General features: G+C 32.6%; 1 protein-coding gene across 2 annotated transcripts in view; it reads left to right on the forward strand.

The window, feature by feature from the left end:
• The window catches only part of LOC149774315 (WASH complex subunit 4-like), a 121,980-nt gene that overhangs the window by 28,125 nt on the left and 78,915 nt on the right, over window positions 1–14,940 (forward strand). For both annotated transcript variants that reach the window (XM_089945460.1, XM_089945461.1), the window contains exons 9-10: window positions 1,363–1,490; window positions 4,997–5,157. In XM_089945460.1, the coding sequence (XP_089801586.1) occupies window positions 1,363–1,490; window positions 4,997–5,157 (289 nt within the window). The remainder of the gene's footprint in view (window positions 1–1,362; window positions 1,491–4,996; window positions 5,158–14,940) is intronic.

Consider the following 14,940-nt stretch of genomic DNA (forward strand, 5'->3'; position numbering starts at 1 on the left):
TGACTCACTGACCTGACTAACACTCTCTCTCTCTAGAATGGATCAAGTCATTCATATAGAATGGTCCCTCAACCAAGAACATTTCGGTTGACTCACTGACCTGACCAACACTCTCTCTCTAGAATGGATCAAGTCATTCATATAGAATGGTCCCTCAACCAAGAAAACTCCTGTCACTGTCACTGAAGAAGCCTAAGAGATGAAATCTAGAAGACTACCAATGAAGTGCAGAAAATCAGTAAGACTCTTTTGCTAGTTTCCCATGTCAAGACCTCCAAGAGGACTCATTTCCTGTCTTTTAAGTCAAGAGGCCCAGGAAGACCCCTTTGTCTAGTAGTGAAGTGAAGATTCTAAAAAGGACACCTTTCCAATGGGGCCCTGGGTGGCTGAGTTGGCTAAAGCACTTGCCTTTAAATGATCATTCAAGTCACTGGATCGGCCATTGTGGTTATGAGAGAATGCATTCATATAGTTTCCCATGGGTCAGTGGTTTTCGTGGGTTCATTCTCCACCAGTTATGCTGGCCAGCATGTTTAGTATATTATGTGCTAAACAATGGCGTTAAACCAACAGCAAAATCCTTTACCACTCTGTGAATTCAAGAGGAACTGTATTCATGAATTTAAGTGATTATAACTGATGAAAATGTTATTTTTATACAAAACCATGACAATGAATATCCATGGAACAAAATGCATGCATATTATTTCAACAGGCCCTGGGAGTAGACTCAAACCTGAAACAGATATCTTGTTTACAATTCTAAGAAATTATAAATCGTGTTACAGTACTGGCATTACTATTCACAGTAAAATAATTTCTTGACTTCATCATAAATCTATACAGGAAACCATGGTCATTACATAAAGGTAACAAGCAATTTATCGTTAGTACAAAGTGAATGTGTAATCTCAATGAAGAACATACATTTTGTATAAGAACATAATCTAATTAATGTATACAAGAAAGTAATTTTTGGTACCTCAGGAATTTTAAATTTGTTTTCTTTTAATGTTTTCACATTATTTTATTTCTATTAAGCATGTAGAATTATGTTTCTACTAAGATGTAAAATTAAATTTATGTTAACATGTATAATTATGTTTCTGTCAGCATGTATAAAATTGATGTGAATTTTATCATTTGGCTAAATTTATGGATATTTCATTAATGACTTTTTTAGTCACTTTTAATGATAGTTACAATTCAGAAATGAATAACGTGTGTATGTAAGTGTGCATATATATATATATATATATATATATATATAGTTGCCTAGCTTAAAATATTCAGAGAAGCTTTACTTTAGTGAACTGCAAAAAACCCACACAAAATACCTACATGAAATATTTTGGTTTCCAGGTGAATCAAATGAGCTGGATCATCGGTACAAGTTTGTGGGGATATGTGGACTGTATGTTCTTCACTTTCAGTTGTTTCGAATCATGGATAAGAAAGTCTTCAAGACTATCTGGGATGTCTACAAAAAGGTGACATGACATACTTTTCAAGTAGATATAAAAATTCCTTTAAAACTGATGCCGCAGAAAAGTGGTGTTGAATCAGATTGTTTAGATTTTTCCAGTTCATGGAGGAGTAGCGATTCAAATTGATAAAACTTCTTACCACACACTGCAAGTTTACCATGCCACATATTGCTTGTGAACCACATACTGCTAGTTAACCACTCCCTATTAGCTGACCACACACTGCTTGTGTACCACACACAGCTGGTTAATCATATACTATGAGGTTACCACATACTGTTAGTTTACCACGTACTACAAGCTGACTACAACTGCTTGTTTACCACATTCTGCTATTTAATCCATTCACTGCTTTTTTTACCACACACTGCAAGTTTAGCACACATTGTTAGTTTACCATATATGCTAGTTTACGACATTTTATTATTAGTTTACCACATGGTCCTTGTTTACGACATGCTGTTTGTTTACCACACTCTGCTAGCCAACCACACACTGCTAGTTTACCTAACATTGCTAATTTACCACGTGTTGCTAGTTTACTATATGCTGCTAGTTTATCACACAGTCATTTTAGCACACACTACTAGTTAACCACATGTTGAAGTAGATAAATCAAACAAAACCAACAACTGAAGTAGATATATGAAAAATAATGAAGTAGATGTATGGAAAATAATAAAGTAGACATAAGGAACATAATAAAGATGACATATGGAACATAATAAAGTAGATGCATGGAACATAATAATGTAGATGCATGGAACATAATAATGTAGATGCATGGAACATAATAATGTAGATGTATAGAAAATAAAAAATTAGATGTATAGAAAATAATGCCAACAGCTGTGGTAGATGTATGGAACATAATAGAGTAGATGTATAGAACATAATAAAGTGGATGTATTCAACATAATAAAGTAGATGTATTCAACATAATAAAGATGTATGGAACATAATAAAGCAGATGTATAGAACATAATAATGTAGATGCATGGAACATAATAGAGTAGATGTATGGAACATAAAAAATAGATGTATGGAACATAATAAAGTTGATGTATTGAACATACTACAATAGATGTATTGAAAATAATAAAATAGATGTATGGAACATAATAAAGTTGTTGTTGTTGTTGTGGGGTTTAACGCCATTTTTCAGCACGATAGGCTATACATGGCGGCCAGTATTAATGGTGGAGGAAGAACCCGGAAAACCCTGGAAAGAACCACTGACCCACGAGAAGCTACTGACAAGCTTTCTCACATGCCCACATTGGCTGAATCTTAGACTCGAACCGCCGCAGACAGAGGTGAGATGGCAGTGATCCGTAACGAAGAGCGCTTTAGACCACTCGGCCACTCGGGGCCCCAACATAATAAAGTAGATGTGTTCACCATAATACAGTAGATCTATTCAACATAATAAAGTAAATGTATTCAACATAATAAATTTTGTATTTATGGAGCATAATAATGTAGATGCATGGAACATAATAACGTAAATGTATAGAACATAATAAAATAGGTGTATGGAATATAATAATATAGATGGATGGAACATAATAATATAGATGTATGGAACATAATAATGTATATGTATGGAACATAATAAAGTAGATGTATGGAATATAATAATGTAGATGTATGGAATATAATAATGTAGATGTATGGAACATAATGTAGATGTATGGAACATAATAATGTAGATGTATGGAACATGATGATGTATGGAACATAATAATGCATATTCATGGAACATAATAATGTAGATGTATGGAACATAATAAAGTACATGTATGGAACATAATAAAGTACATGTATGGAACATAATAATGTAGATGTATGGAACATAATAATGTAGATGTATGGAATATAATAATGTAGATGTATGGATCATAATAATGTAGATGTATGGAACATAATAATGTAGATGTATGGAATATAATAATGTAGATGTATGGATCATAATAATGTAGATGTATGGAACATAATAATGTAGATTTCTATAACATAATAATGTAAATGTATGAAACATAATAATTTATATGCATGGAACATAGTTACTTGGTGTTGTACCCTTGCACTGAAATTAGATTTGGAAATCATTTGAAATATAAAGCTCATGATCTGTTCATCAGAACTAGTCATCAAAATTTATTTTAATTGGAAATATTTTGTGTTTTTATAGACAATGTCATTTTCACATAATTTGTAATGGTTAAGTTGCTTACATCTTGTATCTTCATAAATAATGTCATTTATACACAGTTGGTGATAGTTGCTTACATCTTATATAATCATAAACAATATTGTTTTCACACAGTTGATAATGGTTGCTTATATCTTGTATGATCGTCAATAATATCGTTTTCACACAGTTGGTAATGGTTGCTTACATATAATCATAAACAATATTGTTTTCACACAGTTGATAATGGTTGCTTACATTTTGTATGATCGTCAATATTATCGTTTTCACACAGTTGGTAATGGTTGCTTACATATAATCATAAACAATATTGTTTTCACACAGTTGATAATGGTTGCTTACATCTTGTATGATTGTCAATAATATCGTTTTCACACAGTTGGTAAAGGTTGGTTACATCTTGTATAGAATCCACTTTGTTTGAATCACAGTGCTAACTCTGGACCTTTGCTACTCACGTGAACACACTTGAACTCTGATATCCAAGCACTATGGAACAGTTACGTTTTGGTCTAATTTATCTTAGCAAATGGGATTAAGCACATTTTGATATTTTAACATAAACAGAGAATACAAGGGCTTTCCTAAATATTCTTTATATAACATTTTCAACAATTCAATAGCAATTAAACAAGTAAAACAATTAAACTGCTTACTTAGGAGTTTCATTTTGTCACAGCCAAAGGTCAGCACATCTGCAGCAAAGACTGAGAAACCATCGTTGACAACCTTTGATCCTGTTATTACTTATAGCATCTCAAAAAAATTCTTCATTTGGCCTTAGACTGTCTAAAGACTGAGAAGCCATCATTAGCCACCTTTGATCCTTTTATTGCTTAAAACACCTCAAAAAACACTCCACACTTGGCCTTAATAGCAATAAAGTAACAGTTTTGATCGGTTTACTCAGCCACACATCACTGCACTGGTGTAAGATTTCATGTCCTTTGTAGACTTGTTCTGTATTTTTCTCTAATGTGTTGATATAATGCTTAAAGATGCTATGGTTTTTTATTACTTTTTTTAATCATATTTTTAAAAAAGTTCTTGTAATTTTCAAGAGTTTTAGATTTAAGGGATGGATGGCATTTAAAAATGTCATTTTTGACCTATGGCCTGTAAAATCACATATATCATTGTTTACTGATATGCTTTGTTCTGACTCCTTATATTCACCTCTTACACGCAAGTTTTTACCTTGCTACAGGTTTGAGAACTCTAGAGAACTTGATTGAACATGCTGTGCAAACTTTCACTGTCAGTATTTTGTGTGAGTCTCTTGTTTTTTCTCCAGATTCCTGCCATTCATCTGATTGGCAGTGTGATGTGGTTCCCCAACCAGTTTCTTCTGGCCAAGATCCCACAGCTGGCCAAAGTTGTGGACAAAAAGGCACAGGTGACAGTCAGAGCACATCAGGATGCCTGGATACAGGGCAAAAACCAAATGCTGAGCAGGTTTGACTGGAATGTTTTTTATTCTCACAAAGCATATATGAGACAGAAATCTTCTCATTTTTTTCAGTAGCATTGTATTATTGCATGAGCAGCTATCCCAGTTACTTTTCATATTTAGGTGTTTTTTTTTGAAAATGCTTGAAAAGAGTTTCAAATATTAGCAACTGCAAGTGACAGTGGGCTGGGATTCGGCCATAGGTAAAGTTTAGGCTGCCATTTCATTCCAAAGATTTTAACTTGCACAGAAATTGTACAAAGGAACGATTTACTTTTTTATGTTACACAGAAATAATACATGGGAATGATTTCCTCAATTTGTGTTACACATACGTAATCAAAGGAACAATTTGCTCTTTTACATTACACAGAAATAATCCAAAGAAATGATTTATTCTTGTGTGTTATGTGGAAAAAATACAAAGGAATGATCTACTCTATTTGCGTTATGCAGAAATAATACAAAGGAACAATTTAGTCTTTTATATTGCACAGAAATAATGCAAAGGAAAAGTCACTGTATTTGTGCTACACAGAAGTAATACAAAGGAAAAGTCACTGTATTTGTGCTACACAGAAGTAATACAAAGGAAAAGTCACCGTATTTGTGCTACACAGAAGTAATACAAAGGAATGATTTACTCCATTCATTTTCTTGTATGTGCAAGATGTATTTATTGGTATTTTTATTTGAAATAATGTGTTTATTATGGGTATGAGTTGTACAATAAATTATGTCTGAAATTTTATAAGTTGTGAAAATTTACAAGACTAATGAGATATTACACAAGTAAGTATTAGAAGTAAAATTTGTGAAGTCCATACAATAATTGATATTCAGTAAGTGTAAAGCCCATGGAATGATTGAATTGCCGTAAGTGTAAAGTCCATGGAATGATTGATATGCCATAATTGTAAAGTCCATGGAATGATTGGTATACCATAAGTGTAAAGTCCATGGAATGATTGATTGCCATAAGTGTAAAATCCCTGGAATGATTGATATACCATAAGTGTGAAGTCCATGGAATGATTGATATCCAATAAGTGTAAAGTCCATGGAATGATTGGTATACCATAAGTGTAAAATCCATGGAATGATTGATATGCCATAAGTGTAAAGTCCATGGAATGATTGATATGCCATAAGTGTAAAATCCCTGGAATGATTGATATACCATAAGTGTAAAGTCCATGGAATGATATGCAATAAGTGTAAAGTCCATGGAATGATTGATATGCCATAAGTGTAAGTCCATGGAATGATTGATATACCATAAGTGTAAAGTCCATGGAATGATATGCAATAAGTGTAAAGTCCATGGAATGATTGATATCCATTAAGTGTACAGTCATTGGAATGATTCATATGCCATAAGTGTAAAGTCCATGGAATGATTGATATACCATAAGTGTAAAGCCCATGGAATGATATGCAATAAGTGTAAAGTCCATGGAATGATTGATATGCCATAAGTGCAAAGTTCATAAATGATTGATATGCTGTAAGTGTAAAGACCATAGAATGATTGATATGCTTAAGTGTAAAGTCCATAGAATGATTGATATGCCATAAGTGTAAAATCCATGGAATGATTAATACGTCATAGGTTGCTTCCAACTTGTGAACTGCTATGTAGTAGAATTTACATGTAAACTTTGAAATACAAGAAGTTATTATTATGTGTTCATTTAAAAAGTTTTTTTTTCTTTTTTCTTTGATCAGGACAAGGTTTGTATGCATCCAGTTACTTTGAATTCATTTATTTTTGTTGGTACTAAAATATTTTAATTTGAAAAGGAGGTACTATTATTTCCACAGAAGAGCTTTGTTTATTATTAAGTTCATGGCTTGTAACAGCCATGAGATCAGAACAATAGTTATTTGTTGAAAAATAGTGAATTCACAGTAACTTCATTTCTCATAATGATTTGCATATAGTGTTTTTGTGAGCATGAGCTTATGAACCAGGGGACCAAACTACAATCATGTTCTCTTGTAGCTTCGTAGTTTTGTATGTGAACATTTATTTATGAACTTTGAGACCAAATAACAACCATGTTCTCATGTAGCTTCATAGATTTGTGTGTGAACATGAATTTATGAGCTTTGAGACCAAATAACAACCATGTTCTCATGCAGCTTCATAGATTTGTATGTGAACATGAATTTATGAACTTTGAGACCAAATAACAACCATGTTCTCATTTAGATTTGTATGTGAACATGAATTTATGAACTTTGAGACCAAGTAACAACCATGTTCTCATATAGCTTCATAGATTTGTATGTGAACATGAAGTGATGAACCTGAAGTCCAGAATACAATCATGTAATTAGAAGGAGAATTTTTTTTATGCAGTGAAACATGCCAATGTGGACACCACACTTCCATATATAGAACACCAGGGTTTTACATCAAGTTTTGCACTTTTAGGGTTCAACACGCTTTAAGAATATCTTAACTTTTCATACTTGCAGACCATGAAGATTGTTCAGTTTCAGAACACTAGCTTTTCACACTTTCAAAATATTAGGGTTTTATACACTTTCAAACTATTAGGGTTTTATACACTTTCAGAACATGTTTTTACAGTTTCAGAGCATTAGGATTTTTACACACTTTCAGAACATTAGGGTTTGATACTTTCAGAACATGAGTTTTTTTTTTGCACTTTCAGATCATTAGGGTTTGATACTTTCAGAACATGAGGTTTTTTACACTTTCAGATCATTAGGGTTTCACACAATTTCAGAACATGAGGGTTTTACACACTTTGAAAGAGTTTTTATATAATTTGGGATGAAAGTTAAAGGTGTAAGGTAGCATCATGTTTTCATTGTAATTTGTATGGATTGCATATTATTTACCTAGGATAGTTGTGATAGAATAGTTTGCTACTGATGTTATGTGCGATGTACAGCTCTCGTTTTTACATGGTGGTCAGGTTCAATCACTGCATTATTTACTGAATTATGTTATACAGAGTACCGTGATATATACAGAACCACATTATATTGAAAATAGCATCATAAACAGAACTATGGTATAGCTGGCTCTATCATACTCACTTAAATAATGATGCTTTGAAAAGGAAATGAAGATATAAGACTAAATTTCACCTTGTTTTCTTTCAATCCTTATGTTGGAATAATTTAGGTCATGATCTACATAGCATTACTGCATTGTATCCAGAATCACATTATAACAAGGCGCATTATAACCGGGTAGAGATGTAACTATGCAGATAGTAGTCTTAACAGGTAGCATGCACCAGACAAATGCAGTAAAACACTTAAGTTCAGTATTGACTTGAAATTAAGGGACACTTTTTCAAACTACTGCCAGTTGAAATATATAACTGGAACACATTTCCAACTTACTTCACAAGTTCATTGTGTTTCAGTAAGCTAATGGAGGGATGTGCCAAACATACCTACCCACCCACCTACCTTCTTACTCTATGCCCCGGCCTCACATTGGCACTTTCATTAAATATGCCTAGAAAATTTTGTCTGGTTGCTTGTTTTTTGAAAATATAACTGTGATTGTTTAGTTTTATTTTGTGTTTTATGGCATAGCTACACAAGTTGGTTATATGGTTGGTTTCATTTGGTGTTTTATGGCATAGCATTACATTTAGGTTATGTGATTGTTTGGTTTCATTTGGTGTTTTATGGCATAGCATTACATTAAGTTAAGTGATTGTTTGGTTTCATTTGGTGTTTTATGGCATAGCATTACATTAAGTTAAGTGATTGTTTGGTTTCATTTGGTGTTTTATGGCATAGCATTACATTAAGTTATGTGATTGTTTGGTTTAATTTGGTGTTTTATGGCATAGCATTACATTAAGTTATGTGATTGTTTGGTTTCATTTGGTGTTTTATGGCATAGCATTACATTTAGGTTATGTGATTATTTGGTTTCATTTGGTAATTTTTGGCATAGCAACACATTTTGTTTAGTGTGACACAACTTAAGTAAAGTGCTTTGCCCATTTTAATATATGAGTGACCACCTATTGAATTTGACCAATAACCATGTTTTTATTTTTTTTAAATGCACTTAAACACTCCTGTGAGCATGTTTATTGTAAAACAAGATATAAAGACTTTAGACTTTTGAAACCACAATTAATGAGCAGAGTATTCAGGTAGAGTATAGTTTATTCCAAGCTTACAAGCATAACAAAAATGAGGGAAAAACTTTAGTCTGTTTAGTCGTTTTTAAGGTCTTTATTCTTTTTATTATTTTAATGACTGTAATTAAAATTCACAAATGAGGCTGAACTTGACATGGTCATAGATCACATCACATGTTCGCCTTTTCACAACTGTGAGCCCTTTTGCTTATTGAGTTGATCCATTTATCCTTAGTACAACTGTTAATCCTTTTGTTTATTGAGTTGATCCATTTATCCTTAGTACAATGTTAATCCTTGTTTATTGAGTTGATCCATTTATCCTTAGTACAGTGTTAATCCTTGTTTATTGAGTTGATCCATTTATCCTTAGTACAACTGTTAATCCTTTTGTTTATTGAGTTGATCCATTTATCCTTAGTACAACTGTTAATCCTTTTGTTTTTTGAGTTGATCCATTTATCCTTAGTACAACTGTTAATCCTTTTGTTTATTGAGTTGATCCATTTATCCTTAGTACAGTGTTAATCCTTGTTTATTGAGTTGATCCATTTATCCTTAGTACAACTGTTAATCCTTTTGTTTTTTGAGTTGATCCATTTATCCTTAGTACAATGTTAATCCTTTTGTTTATTGAGTTGATCCATTTATCCTTAGTACAACTGTTAATCCTTTTGTTTTTTGAGTTGATTCATTTATCCTTAGTACAACTGTTAATCCTTTTGTTTATTGAGTTGATCCATTTATCCGTAGTACAACTGTTAATCCTTTTGTTTATTGAGTTGATCCATTTATCCTTAGTACAACTGTTAATCCTTTTGTTTATTGAGTTGATCCATTTATCCTTAGTACAATGTTAATCCTTTTGTTTATTGAGTTGATCCATTTATCCTTAGTACAGCTGTTAATCCTTTTGTTTTTTGAGTTGATCCATTTATCCTTAGTACAATGTTAATCCTTTTGTTTATTGAGTTGATCCATTTATCCTTAGTACAATGTTAATCCTTTTGTTTATTGAGTTGATCCATTTATCCTTAGTACAATGTTAATCCTTTTGTTTTTGAGTTGATCCATTTATCCTTAGTACAGCTGTTAATCCTTTTGTTTTTTGAGTTGATCCATTTATCCTTAGTACAACTGTTAATCCTTTTGTTTATTGAGTTGATCCATTTATCCTTAGTACAACTGTTAATCCTTTTGTTTATTGAGTTGATCCATTTATCCTTAGTACAATGTTAATCCTTTTGCTTATTGAGTTGATCCATTTATCCTTAGTACAGCTGTTAATCCTTTTGTTTTTTGAGTTGATCCATTTATCCTTAGTACAATGTTAATCCTTTTGTTTATTGAGTTGATCCATTTATCCTCAGTACAACTGTTAATCCTTTTGTTTATTGAGTTGATCCATTTATCCTTAGTACAATGTTAATCCTTTTGCTTATTGAGTTGATCCATTTATCCTTAGTACAGCTGTTAATCCTTTTGTTTTTTGAGTTGATCCATTTATCCTTAGTACAACTGTTAATCCTTTTGTTTTTTGAGTTGATCCATTTATCCTTAGTACAACTGTTAATCCTTTTGTTTATTGAGTTGATCCATTTATCCTTAGTACAACTGTTAATCCTTTTGTTTATTGAGTTGATCCATTTATCCTTAGTACAACTGTTAATCCTTTTGCATATTGAGTTGATCCATTTATCCTTAGTACAGCTGTTAATCCTTTTGTTTTTTGAGTTGATCCATTTATCCTTAGTACAACTGTTAATCCTTTTGTTTATTGAGTTGATCCATTTATCCTTAGTACAATGTTAATCCCTTTGTTTATTGAGTTGATCCATTCACTCTTTATATCATAGATGAGTTATGTTTTGGTCTTTGGATATTCATAAAATTATGGAGTAATTATCATCATAGCAAACTTCAAAAGTTGTGGTCAGTATATATATATATATATATATATATATATATATATATATATATATATATATATATATATATATATATAGGTTACAGTTAACACTACAGTTAAGATGCCATAATTCCAACAGGCCACATGTGATCTTCAAAAAAAAAAACTATAATGTTTATGATTTATATATTGTAGTACTTCATAACCTTTTGATACGACTGCAAGATCTATGAAGAAAATACTCAAAATATGTTGTATTTTACTCCCTGGTTTGGAAATAATTGCATTTTTGACAATTCGATGTTGTATTTGGTGAACACAGCAACTTAAGATCTCAGATAGTCTTAATCATCCAGACACTAATTATGCCTTTCAGACTGTGTTGAACAGCTTAGTGACCATGACTAATTAAAGGTGCATTTGATTATATGGCTCTGTTCGAATGAGTGTTCTCATGGTAATGAAGTGCTGTCATTTCAAGTATGCATAGAACATCTATAACTTTTTCTGATAAGTTCATTTTGATTGAATATACTTTCTAAAAATCATCAACTGTGCTTATGGCTGGAGCAATACACTGGCAACTTTGGTTTCAGTATTAAAAATTAAAATGTTCCACATAATTTTCATTCATTAAAATATCCTTTTGCATTTTCAATCAGTTTATGTAAAAAAAAGAAAATACAGCTACACTGCATAACATGAGCTCTGGAGAAATAACAAATTATGCTGGACATATACTTTTTTTAAAGGTCACTTTGCCAAGAAAAGTAGCGGCAAATCTTTTTTTCAGCCCTAATTTCAAAGTGGACAAAAATAAATGTCAAATATGGATGAAGATACAAAAACAGAAAATCCTTGAAACACTTGTTTTCATAACATATGCAGTAACAAGAACTTTCTGTAGAAAGAATCCTGATTCTAGTCTGATATCTTTACCAACTGCTATTGCATTTGGCTATTATGCAGATTTATAGGTCCACCTTGGCCTCATTTTATGATGTAAAACCCTGGTTATGAACTCTTTTCTTATTTCAACCATGTTTTACCATTTCTAAGGATACCTGTCTACAGAGTACCAATTGTTTGTTTGTCCTGTAAATATGTTATACAATCATATTACATTAGGAATATGAGCCTACTACCTCACAAATCTAGCCCAACTAAAAGATGAAAGTTTTTTTGCCTTTTCTAGTTTATATAGATAAAGGGCAATAACTCTTGTCTATTACCTCACCTTGCCACTGCCAGATGGTGCTAGTTTTTAGCCTCGCTGCTGTACTGATAATATCATATATTTTACCTCTGACAATCCAAGCCATTTTAGTGTTCAGATTGGACCATCCAACTTCCATTTTGATTTATTGTGTTGACAGTCTTTATTCTGCAGGTTATATATATTATTTTTACAATTTCTGCCAAATTTGAGTGACTTTGTCACCTTGATGGACTTCGTCTTTTAAAGACCCAGTTACGGCAATCTGGTAAGTCTGGTGGTGGCAGCAGTGACAGCCACCAGACCCAGTTAAAACAATCAACTCAGCCTATCAGCTTTGCTGGATTTGCCAGTGAAATTTTATAGGTATGAAGATTTTAATAATTATATGTAGGGGTCACAGATCAAGTGACTCTTGGCTGTGTTGCTTAATTAATTAGAACAAGCTATTGTTCATATGTGGAATCCAGCCATCATTTCGTAGAATGATACCTCAGGCAGAGATTGGATGCTGAGCATTCCCTCCTCCTACTATATATTCTCCTAATGTAATGTGGTTGCAGATCGTATTTGAAGGAGAAAGCAAATTTATAAGTAAATTATGTTTCTCCAAGAATACTTACCCAGTCACATTACTTTAAAACCCTTCCAACCATGCTGCAAAGCAAGCATCCCGTATCTCATTCAGCTAAAAACTAGTGACATCTGATGGTGGCAAGAAGAGGTAATCGGCACGAGTTATTGCTCTTTGTCTATTTGAGATCGACAGGAAAAGGTGATTGTCATCGTCTAGTAAGGCAGGATTCATGAGTTAGCAGGCTAATATTCTTAACAGAATGTGATTGGGTAAGTAATCTGAGAAAAATAATTTAATTTAAAATTTGTTTTCTTGAGTGACTTTATTGACAAGTTTCACTGTCATAACATTTTTTTCAGATTTCTTCGTTTTGTCTTTGTGACCCTGAAATGTATCATATATATACTCACAAGTCAAGTCCAGCTGCAGATCTGTCATCAAATAATGCACCTACAGATCAGGGTTTGTATTGTTTGTTCTATTGGTTGCTGCTTACAAACTACATAAACCTAGATCTGCTGGCACTTTATGTGAAGGCAAATCCGGGTCTGTGCAACTTGCTGCTGGACTCAACTTATTAGCAAGTATATATGGTAATTATCACAAAAACAGTCACCTTGTGAATTGAATCAGTTAACTTTGTTTTTGTTTTGCTCTTATGACTATTTACAGATAGAAAATGTCTTTGAGTTTAGTAATATAGATGGATTCATCAACTCATGTTTCTGCATTTTGTGGTTTTGTTTTTGTTTAACACCAAAAGCAGCTTCTTTTGTGAGTAACTAACTTTTAACTAAGTAGTTTGTGTTTGTTAAGCTTTTATGCAAATTGGTTTGGAATATCTGAACAGAAAATGTAATGGGGTTGCTGATGATTTTACAGTGAAAAACATATCATCCATTTTTTTCCTGTAACCTTTAATCATGTATTATATGCACTCAGCATAGACCAAAATATGTAGTAAAGGAATGCATGGACCAAGATCTGCAGTAAAAATAGCCTGGACCAAAATCTATATTATACCCAACATAGATAAAAATCTGCAGTAAAAACAGCATAGACCAAGATCTTCAGTTAACAGCATAAATTAAAATCTACTGTAAAACAGCATGGACCAAAATCTGCAGTAACACAGCATAGACCATGACCTTTAGTTAACAGCACAAACTAAAATCTACTGTAAAAACAGCATAAACTAAATCTGCTGTAAAAACAGCATGGATCAAGATCTTTCAGCAGTAAAAGCAGCATTGGTTACAATCTATAGTAAAACACTGCATGGACCACAATATGCAGTAAAACAGTGTGTGAAACAAAATCTGCAGTAAAATAAAAAGTACATGAATCATAACCTGCAGTAAAACAGTGCATCAGAATAATCTGAATTAATAACAGCATAGACCAATATCTGCATTAAATTCAGAATAGACCAAGATCTGTATGAAATTCAACAGAGCAAGATATGTAGTAAATTCAGCAAAACCAACATTTGCAGTTGATTCAGCATAGAGCAAGATCTACAGTAAAATAACAGCATCAACCAAGATATGCATTAAGACAAAATCATAGACCAAGATCTGCACTAATAACAGAATATGCCAAGATCTGCAGTGAAAACAGCACATACCCATATACAGCATGGACCAAGATATGTAGTAAAAACAGCACATACCCAAATACAGCATGGACCAAGATCTGCAGTGAAAAGAGTTGCACTAAGATGTGCAGTAAAATGTCAGCATTTGCCAAGATCTGCAGTGAAAACAGCACATACCCAAAAACAGCATGGACCAAGATCTGTGGTGAAAACAGCACATACCCAAATACAGCATGGACCAAGATCTGCAGTGAAAACAGCAGCACTAAGATGTGCAGTAAAATGTCAGCATTTGCCAAGATCTGCAGTGAAAACAGCATTGACCAAAATCTGCAGTAAAA

The sequence above is a fragment of the Sinohyriopsis cumingii genome, unplaced genomic scaffold (assembly GCF_028554795.1).
Source record: "Sinohyriopsis cumingii isolate HCF-2022 unplaced genomic scaffold, ASM2855479v2 utg000349l, whole genome shotgun sequence".
NCBI classification, from domain to species: domain Eukaryota; kingdom Metazoa; phylum Mollusca; class Bivalvia; order Unionida; family Unionidae; genus Sinohyriopsis; species Sinohyriopsis cumingii.